Source organism: Orcinus orca, chromosome 13 (genome assembly GCF_937001465.1).
Source record: "Orcinus orca chromosome 13, mOrcOrc1.1, whole genome shotgun sequence".
Classification (NCBI taxonomy): Eukaryota; Metazoa; Chordata; class Mammalia; order Artiodactyla; family Delphinidae; genus Orcinus; species Orcinus orca.
The window spans coordinates 19,137,280-19,153,911 of record NC_064571.1 but is presented as its reverse complement, the minus strand read 5'-3'; the positions used below and the strand labels follow the sequence as shown (position 1 = coordinate 19,153,911).

General features: G+C 37.3%; 1 protein-coding gene across 3 annotated transcripts in view; it reads left to right on the top strand.

Annotated features, from left to right (window-relative positions):
* The window catches only part of CTNNA2 (catenin alpha 2), a 1,200,774-nt gene that overhangs the window by 1,113,236 nt on the left and 70,906 nt on the right, over positions 1-16,632 (top strand). For all 3 annotated transcript variants that reach the window (XM_049695784.1, XM_049695785.1, XM_049695786.1), the window contains 2 exons: positions 6,027-6,178; positions 14,492-14,605. In XM_049695784.1, the coding sequence (XP_049551741.1) occupies positions 6,027-6,178; positions 14,492-14,605 (266 nt within the window). The remainder of the gene's footprint in view (positions 1-6,026; positions 6,179-14,491; positions 14,606-16,632) is intronic.

Here is a 16,632-nt window from a genome sequence, read left to right as displayed (position 1 = left end):
TCTCCTTTATATTCTCTTCTCTTAACCTGACATCTAATTGGGGGCTGTTTGAATAAAATTGCTTAGAAATGTCTGATAGAAACCATTTATAGGAAAGAATCCATTACCTACAGAAATATCATCAAGTAGTATTTTCCTGATGTAGGGGGATACTAGAGTTGCCCCCACAGAGTCTCCCCAAATTAATACTTTCTGGCTCCAGTTACTCTGATTAACACCTAATTCTCTGCCTAACTTCAACTGTTAAAATGGAAGCATCATATCTATTTGTAATGGAGAGGGTGTGATTATACCGATTCTTGTACTGGAATTGGCCACAATTCTATCCCGGTCCTAATATTTTATTCTCTTTTTAGATTATTTCCAAATGTTTTCATTCTTATTTTTCTATTTTATATTAACACTTATTAGACTGGCTCTTTCTCTAGAACAGAGGCCTTGTCTATTTTTTTCTTTTTTATCCTCAGTAATAAAATTTGTGTAAGGAACACACTCAAGAAAGCATATTGGTTGACAGCACCGCCACAATTGGATGACCCTTATGCATGCAGATATGCTAGTTTGGCTTTGGTCAACTAGTCAAGTATACAATAATAAATCTTTCTCCATGCTCAGTGGTGAAGCTTCTACTCAAGTGGTCCTGAAAGGATTCTGAGCTCAGGTTTTTGAAAGGTCTCTCGAGACCAAAACTAGAATGCCCACTAATAACTTGGTTAATGACTCATGAAACTCTTTAATAAAATTACTGAGCTAATATGAAATGATGGGCAGAAAGAGAGCGATTTAGTATGTTGAATGTGATACTGCTCATTTTGTCCCTGAAATACTTGGATACAAATTATTTCCTTCTTACTTCCCATTCTTTCACTTCCCATCCTTCTCCCAGCTGGATATAGCTGTGCCAGAAGCATAATAAGGGCTTAAGATGCAATGAATGAAGAAGAGATGGTCTCTGCCTAAAAGTGATTCTTGTGGGAAACAGCTGACATACAGAAATGGCAGACAATCCTCATACAGTGTACTAAGTACTATAATAGTGCAGGCATAATTAGGATGTTATAAAATTGTAGAGAATGGCCAAATTTGGAGTGTCTTGGATTAAGGAAGGCTTCACAATGGCAGACAATTCTAAACTGGTTGTTGAAGATTGAGGAGGTATTCAGCAGGGGCAAAGAAAGAAGTAAATTTTAGTAGGAGAGAATAAATTGATCATGGACATGGTATGACATGGTGTGTCTCTGTCATATTTGAAGACATAGAAGTAATTCAGTCTAATTGAAACATTTGAATATATGTAGGAATAAGTGGGGAGACAGAGACAGATAGGAATTATAGTCAGGTGTCAGATGTTTGTGTTTATATCTTGATAAAGAGATTTTATAGTCCTCTCTATATTAAAAGAAGTCATTGGAACATTTACAGCAGGGCATGGACCTTTTAGGTGGTTACTCAGAGGCAATGGAGTTGGTTGGCTAGTCATTTCTACTGCCTCTATTTAACCTTGGATTTGGTTCTTATGGCTGTCGGCAGTCCTATTTGCATCTTTAGCACAATGTTTTGTTCATTTTACTGACTCACCCTGTGCTCTAAAATTTCACCTCTGAAGTCTCTCAGGAGGATTCAGTGCAGATCTTCCTCACCTCTGTTTTAGGATCTCGATCAACACTAGAATAGGTGACCTTGATTTTTATATGCATACTTAACTCTGATTTCATTACTCCTGGAATATCATCATTCTGTGGCCTAGTGTGCACTCTGCATACAAAAGTACAGTAAGAATTTAAAAGTTTATTTCCAACTTTGATCACCCCTTCAGGACATAAGCTATTAAGAGCAATCCAGGATTTCTGATAAATAACAGTAAACTGGTGTCTACATTTTTGGATGTAATTCGTAAAGTAGAAGGAAGCTTCTATTTATATAATCCTATATCAGAAATTCTGTTAATATACAATGTGTGAATCACAAAGGCAATGCTGTGTTTTGTCCTAATTAGGGAGAGGTAGAATCAGCATCATATTTGAAGTACTTTGAGACTGTTTCTAACTCAGTATTACTTTGAGGATATTTCATTTCTCAAGCCCTATTAAAGTGTTGGAAGAATTCATAATTAAACTAATATCTTAGGTTCTGTCAGGATGGATCATTGTTCTATAAACTTTTGTTTTTCTGTCTTATCACTTTAAAAACCAGAGAGGATAAAACTAAAACAGGAAAGAAAGCACCAATGTGGAGAGCAAAAGTATGTTGGTTAAAGAGTTTTAGCAGTTGACCAAGCCCTAAATAAATAAGTATTGAATGCACTTAGGAACAGAGCATGGAAGAAAATTTCCTTAAGGGTCAGACCCAGAAAAACACTGACTTGTGGTAAGAGAAATGGATGTCTTGTCAGTTACAATAAATAAATATCAAATGGAATGTGTTCAAATTCTAGGTTTTATCAGCTTGAGGAGTAAAATAAGGTCATTGGAATATTAATGCTAAACTGCCCTTTGAGCCCCTATTTGAAAAGTAAGGATTCCACACCACTTCCTCTACCATTTTTCCTCCTTGGAAAATTGACGGTATTTTCTCTTCCAATCTCTTCTTTCTGCCTCTTCTGACAATGCCACATCCACAACACTGTTGTTCCTTCAAAAACTGCACCTCCTAAATCTCCCAAGAGAGATTCTGTATTCCACGCTGGAGCAAACAGAATGCTCTCTGCCAAACTTGGTGTTTCAGAGTAGTACTGGGTATGTTTTGGGCCCCAGAGCATCCCTTATGAGAATGGTCCCTTTAGAGTTTAGCTTTCTTCTCTCTTCCTTGAGAGAATCAGTGCAGAGTGGAGAAAGAGAGCATATCAGTTCCTGCATTTTCCTCTTCCCTAGCTCTTCCTTGGGGTGACCTTGAACAAATAAAACAAAGCAACACATTGCCACTTTCCCTTTTGGACTTCATCAACGGTTTTCACTGGGAGGGTCTAGTGGATAGGGACTACTCGACTCAGTTTTCCAGCTGGTGGGTCTTAGTGGAATATTAAGTATTTGATCACAGTCAACATTTCTGAGGGTCTTCCTCACTTAATACTATGGATCAAATTGGATTCTATTATGTTTGGGCCATGAGCTAGAACTTTATTTTTTCAGAGCCTTATTCTATAAGGAGAAATAAAGCCTTCAGGTATTATGTTGATCTTTTTTTAAATTTGAATTTTGAAAAGATTCAAAAATACAGAAGGAACAGAGACTCATGTAACTGACACTCAGCTTGTACCCCAAGGTATAACAAATATTATTTGGCAATATCTGATTCACATTATTATTTATTTCAAAAATAAGATACACCTGAGGCCTCCTTAAGACCTCTACCTAATTCCATGCCTCTCCTTCTGCTCTCAAAGGTAACCACTATAACTTAAGGTTACATACATCTTTTCAGAACATGTGTAATAAAAATAAGTATATGTTTAAATTATGCACAGTATTCTTGTGCATTTTAAAATTTCTCACAAATGACATATCTTTTTAGCTTTCTGTTCCCAGTAAACACTTAGACCTCAGGACTTACTAGATTTAATATACTGGCTATTTCCTGATTTACATCCTTAAGTTCATTTTGTCCCATCCATATATATAGTCTGTGAACCTGGGGTGCACAGATCACAGTGGTTCCCCCCTGAGTTAGAAGGCTCAGAATAGGTCTGGGTTAGAGTCTGTTGAAAGAGCTCCCTTAAAGCATTTATTATCCTCAGGTTTAATGTAACTCTTGTTATTATTAACTCTTGGAATATTCAACCTAACAAAAAACAACTGTAACTCTAGAGACACAAAGACGTTCCTGTGCCCCCAGCGTACTCAGTCTCCTAATCAGTATCTCCTCAGAAGTCAGCATTTGGCTATGCCCTAGCTAATTTCACAACTCACTGACTGGCTCTGGAAAGCATCATTTTACTAGATTTTGACAAAGCATTTGCCAAAATGATATGTTCCCATTTTTCATTCCATCTATAGTAGAAGGTTTCCCTTTTTTCCACATGCTCAATAAGACGGATATTTTAAGTTTTAATTTGTTTGCTCATCCTCCAACAGGTATGAACTATCTCATTATTTACATTGTAATTTTTCCACTCATTAGTGAAGTCAAGCATCTTATGTATTTATCAATAATATGGGATTTCCTTGTCGTGAATTGCCTTTTCTAAACTTTTGTCTATTTTTCTATTTTTTCCTTATTGATTTGTAAGAGTATTTATCTTACATACATGGAGGAGTACCAGTCACTTATCAGTTATAAAAAAGGGGCAAAAATTTGTGCAGCTAAGTGCTACAGATACTATCATATACATCTGTAAAATTGTTGATGGTCATTATGGCAGCTTAGATATCAAATGGAATTAATATTATTCAGAATTTTGAGTTTAGGAAAGGAAAGGAATTTGTAATTTCCCTTAAGAAAGCTACTCATGTGAAAATGACACATACAAAAATGTTTTCATGCTTAAGGAGATCAGTTTCAATTATCTAGATTATTTAGAAATGTAAAACAGTTTATTCCCACCACAAGTGTATAGCTGAAATGGTCTTAGTTTACTGTGGTGGGTTTTAGAAATATATTTTCATTTGATTCATATTTGCAGCAATATTCTCAACGTCTTCCAAATTCCTTTCATATAAAAGCAGTTTAAAGGCCCAATTGAAAAATTCAAGTAGTATAGAGAACCATTCATAGCAATTTACTCACAGAAGGAAATTCACCCCTTGCCATGCTTTGGTTTTGATAATTTCTGTTGAAAGAGTGGTTACTCTGTTTTCCTCTTACCCTCCTTTTTTTTTTAAATAACATTTGACTTTTCCTAGTAGAAATACATTTTTTAAGGAATGTTTTATCTTGAATACTCTAACCCTGGAGAGTAAAGTAATTTAGCAGAGTTTCTCCCACTAGGGATTAGAATGGATGTTAAAGTATCCACAGACTTTGAAAATGAGTATAATGAATCAGGCCTGAAAATTCAGAAATGGAAATAGATGAATGACGTTTCTATTTTATTGTCCTTGTAAATAAAAAGAATTGTGCTTTTGGCTTTCCTTTGCCATATGAATTGATTGTTACAAGATAACAGCTGAAAAAATTGAATTATAATTTTCGAGAATCAGTGAATCAGCAGCATTTTTTAAGTAGCCACTAAGTTTACTTTCCGCAAACTTCCAGTGTGTATGTAGTTGTCCTTATTTAAGGAAAGAGGTGCCCACGTTTTAAAATGTTAATATGTATCCTCTTGCACATCAACAAAGTTCTGGGAAAATGGAACAAAATCAAATTATCTTTGAGACCACTGGTCTCTTTTCATAGCCTTTCTGATGGAATATTCTGGGTGTTCCGTCTCCCCTCTTACACAGTCTTTTCACAAGCCTCCCTCCACAGCCATCTCCCCACCTCCAGTGTCTCAAGACCTGCATTCCAGACATAAGTGGAATGGACTGGATCATTTCATTTACATTTTACTATGAAACAACATAGATTAAAGTCTGCTATTCAACCAGCTATGACTTTAGCATTTAATGTTAGGTCCATATTTATTGAGGCTTTCTAAAGGCCAGATGTCATCCAGTGCATTTGTATGCGTTATTGCATTGAACCCCAAGGTAAGAGCTTACTGTCATATTTTATATACAAAGAAACAGATTTAGAAGAGTTAAGAAAATGTGGCCAAGGTTTCACAGCTAGGAATTAGCAGAATTGGAACTCAACTCAGGATAACATGAAACCTGGACTCACATACACTATTCCACACTACCTTAGGCAGGTTTCAAAAACTTGCTCTGTTGCATACCATCGCCATTCAAGGAGTAACGGTTTGCTTTCCTTGCTGAAGGTAAGTGGCACAAAGATCACTAAATTGGATCCACTCCAAAATGGACAGGCAGGCACCCAGCTTCATTGAAATGTTGGGATACCCAGAGCCTGCCATCTTCCCTAAGGGCTGAAACAAGGGAGCATGAAAGAAAGATTGTCTAATCCACTGCTTTTCACTTTGTTTCACACAGTGATGCCACGCTTTGCTGAACAAGTGGAGGTTGCCATTGAAGCCCTGAGTGCCAACGTCCCTCAACCATTTGAAGAGAATGAGTTCATCGATGCTTCTCGCCTGGTATACGACGGTGTTCGGGACATCAGAAAGGCTGTGCTGATGATCAGGGTATGTGAGGTCTCTGTAGCTCGGAGCTGAATGAAACTTCTAGTAGGGACCCCAAATAATTTACTCTTTGTCTTTTTAATTATTTAGTTTAACTTGGTAAGCTGTTTAGCTCCTCATCTAGTCAGACAATAGGGACTTTTTACTTATAAAAGGATGAGTGATCCCAACAAGCCTAGATCAGCACTGAATATCCTGAAGGGTGATGTCCTGCCTACTTCTTACACACATTGTTGCCTAAATTTGATACCAACTTAGGGGTGCCCCTTCCATTCCCTATTGCTAACACTATTTCCCATTAGAATCAGAAAGCCATGCAATGGAAAGAAATGAAGATCACCCAGCTTAGTAGTATTAGTGATAATGATAATAATAATGATATTGATAATGACAATAAAGTGATACAGAGCTACCTTCTTCTTATAACAAATAATTAAGACATTATAAATAAGGCTAAATAATCTTTCAGCAAACCTCCCCTATCACCTACCCTACTATCTTCCCATCCTCAGTCTTTTGATGTCAGGTAGGTGTGAGCCTTCCAAACCATTGTCTAAGTAATTATATATAGACACACACTAGAAAACATAATACAGCAGATTTTAAAACTCATATAAGTGTTATTTGCAACTTGCTTTGTTCACCCAATTCTATCTCTATGAAGACACATAGCTTACCTCATCCCATTTAACCGCTGCACAATATTTCATCATGAGTTGAGACTATTTTTTCTCCTTGCCTTATCAATAATTTGGCACAGTAGGTTTCAAACACTTTTCTTAGCCACAGAACTCTTTCTTAGTAAACTTAAATACATGTTCAAAAGCATAATTGATGACACAGATATATTTGTGGGTATTAGGATTGAGGCAGAGAAGATGCGTCTGTGGTGCTAATCTTAAAAGCCTGCTGTCCAATGGAAATATAATGTGAGGCACATTTGTAATTTTTCATTTCTTAGTAGATGTGTCAATAAAGCAAAAAGAAACAGATGAACTGATTTTAATAACATATTTTATTTACTCAAAGGTAAAACTAGCTTTTCAACATGTGGCACTGGCCACATTTTAAGTGTTTGATGGCTCCATGTAGATTGTGGCCACCATTTTGGTTGAGGCAGCCCTAGACTGTGTCTCCATCTTCAGCCTCCATAGCTGTCTCTGAGGCTGCTCAGTGAAACCATGAGTTAACTGCTGAGTGCATCTTGAAACACTTTCTCTCTTTTTAGATGCTCAGGGTGATCACTGAGCATCTAAACCGACATCCCCTTAAACACAGTAACAATCAATTTATTTTCTGTGTGTGGTCCCTCAATACTTGAAGAAGTATCTGTGATTTATTGTTCTCTCTCTATAACACACACCTACACATTGCATAAGTTGTATCAGACAATACTAGTTATACGTAACAATGTGGAGTTCAACTTTGGACTTTGGAGACTGTCAAATATATTTCCTGTTCTTCTAACTTCCCGCATTTTAGATCTGTCAAACTCTTACCATCTTTCAAGACCTGGCTCAAATCTTCTTTCCCTAAATTTTCTCCCTCAAAAATACTGACCCTATTCTTTAGCTACCTATAACTCTTTCTGCTTGTGATCATAATCGTTACACTATTTCTTTTAATGTCTATTACCTTCTTTAGACTGAAAGTTTGGAAAGCAAAGACTGTATTTTTTATTTTCCCTTCACTGTGTTGCATTGTCTGGCACAGTGCTTAATACTGTGTGTGTTGGGGGAAAGAAAAAGAGATAACTATGCAGATGGGAAACTGACAGAGAGAAAAGGTATGAGAACTGGAGGAGAAGTAAAAGAAGGATAGTCAGCGTTTTAAGCCTGTAACAAATTATATCATTTTTCCCATTATATACTAACTTGTGAAATAAAGTAATAGACCATGAGAGTTATGTTTTCAAAGCATTTGGCACTAAATTCCACTATAATTCTCAAGACATATTCCCTCTTTTGCCATTTTTCTGCTTTGTTAGCCGTCACATTTTTGTGACAACCATTCATCTGGGAGGCTGAGGAAGTTTATAGCCATCATTCATTTATTCATTCATGAGCTGTAATAAACCATAATTTTAGATAAAAATGCCATATCTTTGTTACATGAAGTGTCATTCCTCCATCTTGACATTTTAAGTGATTTGATCAGATGGATTTCACACCACTTAAAACTTAGGAAGGGAGAAATGTACAGTATGTACAAATTGTTATTTTAAAAATCATTCTCCATTCAGCACCAGAATGGCTTTATTTTGTGCTTAAATTCTTGGTTTGCTTTCTGTGTATGACAGTTAGGTCTGCTTAAAAAGAAAATCATTACACTAAGTCAGGAAGAAAGACAGTAAGACAAGTAGAGCTCTTTCTCAGCAAACCTGGCCATGCCTCCTTCCTCTCAAAGTATTGATTATGCTTTGGAAAAATAAGAATTTTTTCCCAAAAATAAATGCAGAAAGGACCTTGAAAGGTCAAATTCTCCATCACCTTGCCTCTCAGCAATCAATACATATTTAATGGTGACGTTAGTATGTAGCACTCCAGGCCAGCTCCAGGCAACCCTCTGAAGCATACAAAGCTTGTCCTTCCTGTATTCCAACCTCACCTTTCAGGTTCCTACTTCTCTTTGGGAGCAGGTCAACTCTCCCTCTGTTCCATAAAACAGTTTTTTGTTTGCTTCTTGCCAAGGCTTGTCTTTGGTGATCTATCAGCTACATAGGAGTTTTCTGATTACCCTAATATGGTAGTTTAAAAAATGGATAGACAAATCTGGCACACCAACATATATTTGATTCTCATTATTTGCAGTAGTTATATTCAGTGAACCCTGAATTAAAGAATACTGAAACACTGCTTCTAGGGGGAATTCAGGGTTAGGTTCCTGTGAGCCTCTGGTCACAATTTCATCAACTGCTCAATATATTAGATTGTTTTATGTTTTTGTTTAAAGACACTTTATTTAATATATATTGTTGATACATGAACATTGAACTCATGGCCAACCACACTATAACTCACGCCTGAAGGAAGCTTATCTAACCAATGCATTTTCTCTGGAAGGTGCATCACAACCTTCTTGCACTTAGGAATGCTAAACAGCACCTCAGCACATACACTTGAAAGCCATTTTAAGCAGGGAAATAACAAAAAGCACAAAAATGTGGCACTAAATAGACTGCAAAAAGGATACTTGTTTACAGTACAAGAGCTGAAATAAGAAAGCAGAACATTGTGCTGTATGACCTCAGCTGGAAATTTGCACGTTGGGTGACTCAAAGTTTTTGCCACATTGCACACACACGCTTGTGAATAACTACAAAATTATTGATTTAGGGATTATGAGAAACTTTGGTGAGTAGGCAAATTCACAAATAAAGAATCTGCAAATAAGGAGGAACAAGTGTATATTTAAGACACAAGGAGTTAAACATTTAATATTGGAAATTAAAGTAGCATAGAAGGTGGTAATATCTTGGTGTCAGAATATCTGTATTCAACAAAACAGTAGTTGCTTCTCATAGAATGACCATGACAAAAAATGATATCTGTACATTGAACTTTTGTAATTGGAACCCATTAATTTGGTTGCATATGAAACTTTTGAAAGCAGGGAAGAGAAACAATAGGGCTTAGGACAGGGTTCAGATAAGATTCTATAGCTTAACTTCACACCTCCCAAAATGGCCATGAAGATGCCCTGGAGCATTGCAAGATATTTTAAAATGTCAAGGGAAACACATAAACATCTCTCAGATACTGTGTGACATAGTAGCTGAAGGTGGCTCACAGTTTAAACATTAGGTTGGTACATTCCTTTTGATCATATATTGATCCTATCATGTATTTGTGATGCAGGGTTTCTGGTGGTTACTGTGATAAAAAACAAGCTCAATGGATGTTCAACTGTATTCCAAGGTTTGAGAAGTAACGCAGTATGCAACAGGCACTAAATTGTTAGGGCCAATCAACTTAATCCATTTTTATGATCTAACTGCTTAAGAAGCAGAACCATTAGTTTTCTTTTGTTTCTTAGCCTAGAGACACCATGAAAAAATTACTGAGACAATGTTTGAAGCAATAAAGTTTGGGAACCTATGGCTTAACTATTTTGGGGTGGTTGGCATGCTAATTTCCTTCTCTATGCCTCAGTTTCCTTATCTGTAAATGGGGACAAATATTACTGCAGCTTTAAGTACTAGTATAGACCTGGCCTTAGTATGTTCCCAAGAAATATTTCCCTTCCTCAAACTTCTGGATGAAATTTATCTTCATACAATCAATTAATGAGATAGAATTTGTTAAATTAGTCAGCAATATTATCAAAATTGCAAAGATTGGAGTCAGAATATTTGTCATAGCTAGAAAATAAAACGTTGAAGAGACTTTAGAAACAACTTATGTGACAAAACTGATTTACCTATAATAGATTGCTGTTATCAACATGGTCCCATAACATTCCTAGTTTTGTTTTCTTAACTCAATTAAAAATAATTTAGTATGATTTTTTAAAATTTTTGGTAATTGGATCTTAGTCATTCATTCATTTAATGACTTAATTCATTTGTTGAATTCTTACTAGATGTCCTACTGTTGGAAGTGCCCTGAATACAGAGGTGAACAAAATAACAAAGGTTCCAGTCCTCAAAGAATTTATATTCCTTTGGTGGGAGACAGAGAACAAACAAGTAGATATAACATACTAGTTAATGTGAAAACCAAGGCAGTATAAAGGGGAGAGAGCACAGGATGGGTGTGGGTTTTATGAAGGGTGGCCACTGGGTGACATTTGGAAAGATACTTGGAGAAGGAGGAGGAAACAAGCCCTAAGAGTATTAGGGGGCTTCCCTGGTGGCGCAGTGGTTGAGAGTCCACCTGCTGATGCAGGGGACACGGGTTCGTGCCCCGGTCCGGGAAGATCGCACGTGCCGCGGAGCGGCTGGGCCCGTGAGCCTTGGCCGCTGAGCCTGCGCGTCCGGAGCCTGTGCTCCACAACGGGAGAGGCCACAACAGTGAGAGGCCCTTGTACCGCAAAAAAAAAAAAAAAAAAAGAGTATTAGGGGAAGTGTGTTCCAGGCAGAGAGAATGGCACATGTGGCCTAAGAACCCTATTGAATCAGAGATGGGAGCCATTGAAGTTTTCTGAGCAGGACAATAACATGATCTGAGTTAGAGCTTAAGTGGAACATCCTGGTTATACTGGTGAGAATAGGAAGTGTGGTGTAAGGGCAGAAAAAAGGAGCTAAGTTAGGAAGCCTCCTGAGTAATACAGAATAGAGATGCCAGTGGCCAATCAGTCCTGATGAGGGAGATTTTGTTCTATATTGGCTTTAGGAAATCTTTAATTCTGCTTTCTAACTTCCAATCCATTCCAGTGATTGGAGATCTGTTGGGAAATCCTTCTTCATGCATCCCCCAAACTCTCCTGTTGCATTTGCCAAATTGTGTCATCTTTTTGCTCCCAATGAAACATATTTACATTTGAGCTGTTCATTTAAATTGTCCTTACTACATTTTTCACATGTCCTGGTGAAACGATTGTAAATTATTCGGCTTTTTCTCATTTTGCTTCTTTACAGAAGCTGTTGTAGAGAAGATTGAGCATTTGATTGGGAAACTGAGGCAGGTAGATTGATCTTATATTGCAGCTGACATGTGGTGTGACCCTGGAAAAGTCACATGATATACTTGGGCTTCTGTAATATGCACACATTAATCGGATAGAATTATCTTAAAAGGGAGATATTTTACAGGCCAAATACTTTATTAGTAGAACCATGGAACCAAGGGTAGGTCAAAGTGGTTCTTTATTTTTATAAAAAGGCCTTCCCTGAGAGCACATAAGGACAGAATTGAGAGGTTTGACCTTCACTCTCCAGCCTCCAGTCCAGTGAATTGCATATTTTTTCTATTCCTTTTACCCTATGACACTATCTAATGATACAAGTCTAATTATCTCTGGCCCATTTGCAGGCCATCAATATTTTTCCATGTCTCCTTTAATTTGTGGAGGTCCTTGACCAGCAGAAATTAACACTCAAAATGAATAAAAAAAAAAATAACAGCATGGATAGGAGACACAATTACATGAAATTAGGAAACTTCACATGCACAGAACTATGTATATGGGTGGCTTGGATGGGTTTGCTGCACGGTTTAGGCACAAGAAAATATTTTAATCTCATCCATTTGTCTGGTGGTATTTGTGATGGTTAAAAGCACTGTAACCCTCGACTTGCTAGGCGTGGTGCCTTGGAAAATTTACCTAACAACTCTGAACCTGTTTGTACATCTATAAAATGGGGATTAAATTTATTTCATTAGGTCATTGTAAGTATTAAATCCTTTAGCTGAATGCCTGACCCATAGTGGTTAGTAAAAAATGATTGCTATGATTATGATGATGATTGTAGCTATTGTTTACTAGGTGTATATTTTATTATTAAGCATAATAATGATCACTATCACTTATTATTTTAGTTTACTTTTATTGTTTACCAGGCATTTTCATATATATTTGATCCTAGAATCCTGTGAGGCAGGCAGGGCAAGTAGCAGTTATTATCTCCATTTTATGAGTGAGGAGGTAGAAAAGCTCTAAGCAGCTTGTGAAAGACACACAGCCTATCAGCGGCAGAGTTAGGCCCCAAATGTTCAGGTCCCCTGGGTCCATATCCAGGTTATGTTTTTTTCATTTTTATTTTATTGTTTTTAAAATTTTTATGGGAGTATAGTTGATTTACAATGTTGTGTTAGTTTCAGGTATACAGCAAAGTGAATCAGTTATATATAAAAAAAATGAAATAATGCCATTTTTTCATTTTTAAATTGTATTTTGGCTCCTGAGCTCTAGCCGCTTGAATACAAGCTCATCATTATGAGCCTTATGCTGCCAGGTTGCATTTGCCATTGACTCATCTACTGAATGTGCAAATCACTGCAATGTTTGGACACAGTACTATAGGTACTGTCATTTTCTCCTTTTTTCTGTTGAGTGAGGTTTTCCATTTTATTTTTCTCTGTCCTTTTCAAAAACTAATGATGAAAAGTGTCTACAATCTTGTCATCTCATCTGTCAGCAGAATTTACCAACTTGCTGTAACTGTTCCTCGACACACTCCAGAAGAGTGAGAAATGAACAGAGATTCTTGTCTCTGTCCACAATGAAAACACTACCAGTTATGTGAACCAGGGTTTGCCCACCCCACCCATGCCTGAGTTAATAAAACATGGGAACAAAACCTCTTTCTTTTAATATTCCTATGAAAGAATATTGAACATCTGTAGATGACTGAGTAAATATTAATAAGGTTGATGTGAGAGAGAAGGAAAACAAGAGGGATATGCTAAAGCTCGGAAAATTACTAAGCATAATGTGATATTGGCACCAAGGACCCCATTTTATGCCTGTCTGACTAATCTCAAGACTTCATCAATAACCACACCTGGTTAATTACACTGAGGTAGCCAAAGAAACCAGCAAAATTAATTAAAATATGCCCTTTTAGATGGGGAATGGGCAACTGCATCATCAGTGTTGCCTGTGATCTGTTCCTTCCTTTTGAAAGACAGAGCCCTGGGAGGTGGTGCTCCTATGTACCAGGAGGCAGGTTGTGGGTGACCATCAGCTTTCTGGCTAAAGACAGTTGAGCAGAGAATGTCACACTAATGCACTGTTTTCCCTTCCTGCACTGTCCTTGCCACCTCCTGTATTTATCCTCTTAGAATTAACACGGCATGGTAGTTTCGAGTACAAGTCAAACTGCCTGCCCTAGAAGACTGAACAAGGTATATCCTCTCACGTCTCAGTTTCCTTATGTGTAAAATGGAGAATATCGTGTCTACATCATAGGACTGTCAAGAAAACTGTGTGAGTTAGTGTATGTAAAGCACTTAGAAAAGTGATAAGCGTATGGAAGGCACTTAAAGCATGTTATCCATTACTACTGTATAGGCACAGAGGCCGCAGCTCCCAGTTAGCCAAGCCACAACCAATCCACTTACAATCATTCTGTACCCAGACAACCATTCTGTTTTTCACTTTCAATAGAGTATTCAATAAATGACATGAGGTAGTCCACACTTTATTATAAAAGAGGCTTTGTGTTAGATGATTTTGCACAACTGTAGGCTAATGTAAGTGTTCTGAGCACGTTTAATGTAAGTTAGGCTAAGCTATGATGTTCTGTAGGTTAATGTATTGAATGCATTTTTGACATGATATTTTCAACTTACAGTGGATTTATTGGGACTTAACCCCATTGTAAGTCAAGGGAGATCTGTATGCTGATTTTTCTCTTTTCCTCTGTATTTTTAGACCCCAGAAGAACTAGAGGACGATTCAGACTTTGAGCAAGAAGATTATGATGTACGTAGCCGGACAAGTGTTCAGACAGAGGATGACCAGCTCATTGCAGGGCAGAGTGCACGGGTGAGTGGACATCCAGGACTTTGGTTTGGAGCACAGGTGCTGTGTTCACCAAATTGGTTTGAGGGAATTTCTGATTTCCAGGGACCTGGAATCCCAGAGATTCATGGCTCAGAAATCTGTGCCTCATCTGGGGTTGTTTCTAGCAATTCACATTTTACACATTGGAAGTGACCACCACTGATTCTGATTCCTTCTAACTCCATTCTCTCTCCATAACTCAAAACATAGCAGCCACATTACAGGAAAACTTATGTGTATGGTGGATTTGTTGGGGGTTGGGGATCATGATTAGATGATTCAGTGACCAGGGGATACAGGAATGCTCAGATCTTACTTTGCACAGACACCATGGTTCTACTTGAAGTCTCCAACCTTCTGAACCACACAAAAGAAACCACAAATGGAGAATTAGAGTACTACTTTGTTATTTGTGGGCCTATTGTTGCTCCATACTCTGGCCTAGGGTCTCTGATAAACAATACCACATATTTTGAAATTCGTTCAAGGCCATCAGAGTAGAGAGAGAACGTTTTTTCCCCCAATACCTATCTATGGCCAGGGCAGTAGCCCCAGATCTGTCTACCATGTGATTGAAAAAGAAATTACAGAGACATACGAGAAACATACCAGCTTAAGGTGTGGAGCAAGAAGCAACAGAAAGATCACCACTCGGGCTGACATTTGAACACCTTCATACACTCTGTGACATTGTCCACCAACACAAGTCTTCCACAGAAGATTCTGGAATCTGACCAATCTTATTAGCTGTAGCTCCTTGAGGGTAAGATGTTGGTAATCAAGGCAGGTGGAAGGAGATAAAATTCCTAGGGATTGCGAGAGGGCGAGATTCTCCTCCCTTTAAAGGCTCAGTTTCCATAGGGCAAAAATAATCAAAGTATAGTATAACTGAGAATTAGATATTCTAATTTTCTTTGTTAAGTTTCACTTAAAAGAAAATGAATAGGAAGTATGAGAAAGTGATGGTAATTTAGCATAGGGTTAAGAAACCCTAGGAAGTTCACACTGGCTTAGGAATTGTGAAAGAAGAGTAGGAAATAGCCAATCAAAGACTAAGCTTTATGTTGAGTCAAGAAAGTCTTTGTACTTAAAATCTTATTTCTCCTGATACTCTCATCCAACAACTAAATAATACAGAAGATGTATATGGACATTGATAGGGGTAATGTGAGAGTAAAAGCCAGAGCATTGAAGATGCATTGGCTTTGATTTCAGACAGACTTGGTTTTGAATTGTGAAGAGTAGAGGGGGACTATGCTGTTACATGCTGCTTAATTTCTCAGAGCTTCAGTCCTATCATCTGTAAAATGTAAATAATAGACATGTTTGATAAGATTCTTCTGAGGTTCTAATTACTTAATATATTAAAATAATGAGCAAAATACTTGACATATATTAAGTGCTCAATAAGGGATGACTTGTCATCCTTTGGCAGAGAAATCTCTTCTAATCATAGGCTGGTGACAGTAGAAAAGTGCACAAAAGAGTATGAAGTTCCCTACTTTAAAAAATACCTTGTAGACTCTATTTACTCCCCCTAAAATGTTGAAAACAGGGAAGTTAAGCTGAGAGTCCTCTGAGCTTATGCTTGCGTAACGCTAAACTAATGCATCAGGTCAAGTCAATTCATCTTCAAAATTAACTAAAACCAGCATTTTTATGTCAATGACAAAGGGCAAGTTTGACTAATTCACCCAAACATTAATCAATTCAAAGTCAATTTAATTGACTGACTGCAACTTAGTATTGATACAGCCCAAGTATCCACTGACTTGTTTTCTCAAAGACTAAGGCATATTGTAAAACCTTTATCTTATAATCTTTTAATTACCATCTTGTCAAAATGGCATGATTAGCCTCATTTTTTACAAGGAAGAATACAGCCCCATTATACTTCCATTACGTTAGACATCAAGTCTGTTATGATGGCTGGAAACAAAAGTCAGATGGCACCTCTCTACATCATTTATTATTTCTTCACCCAGTGGGTGAAAAGACAATAATAGTCT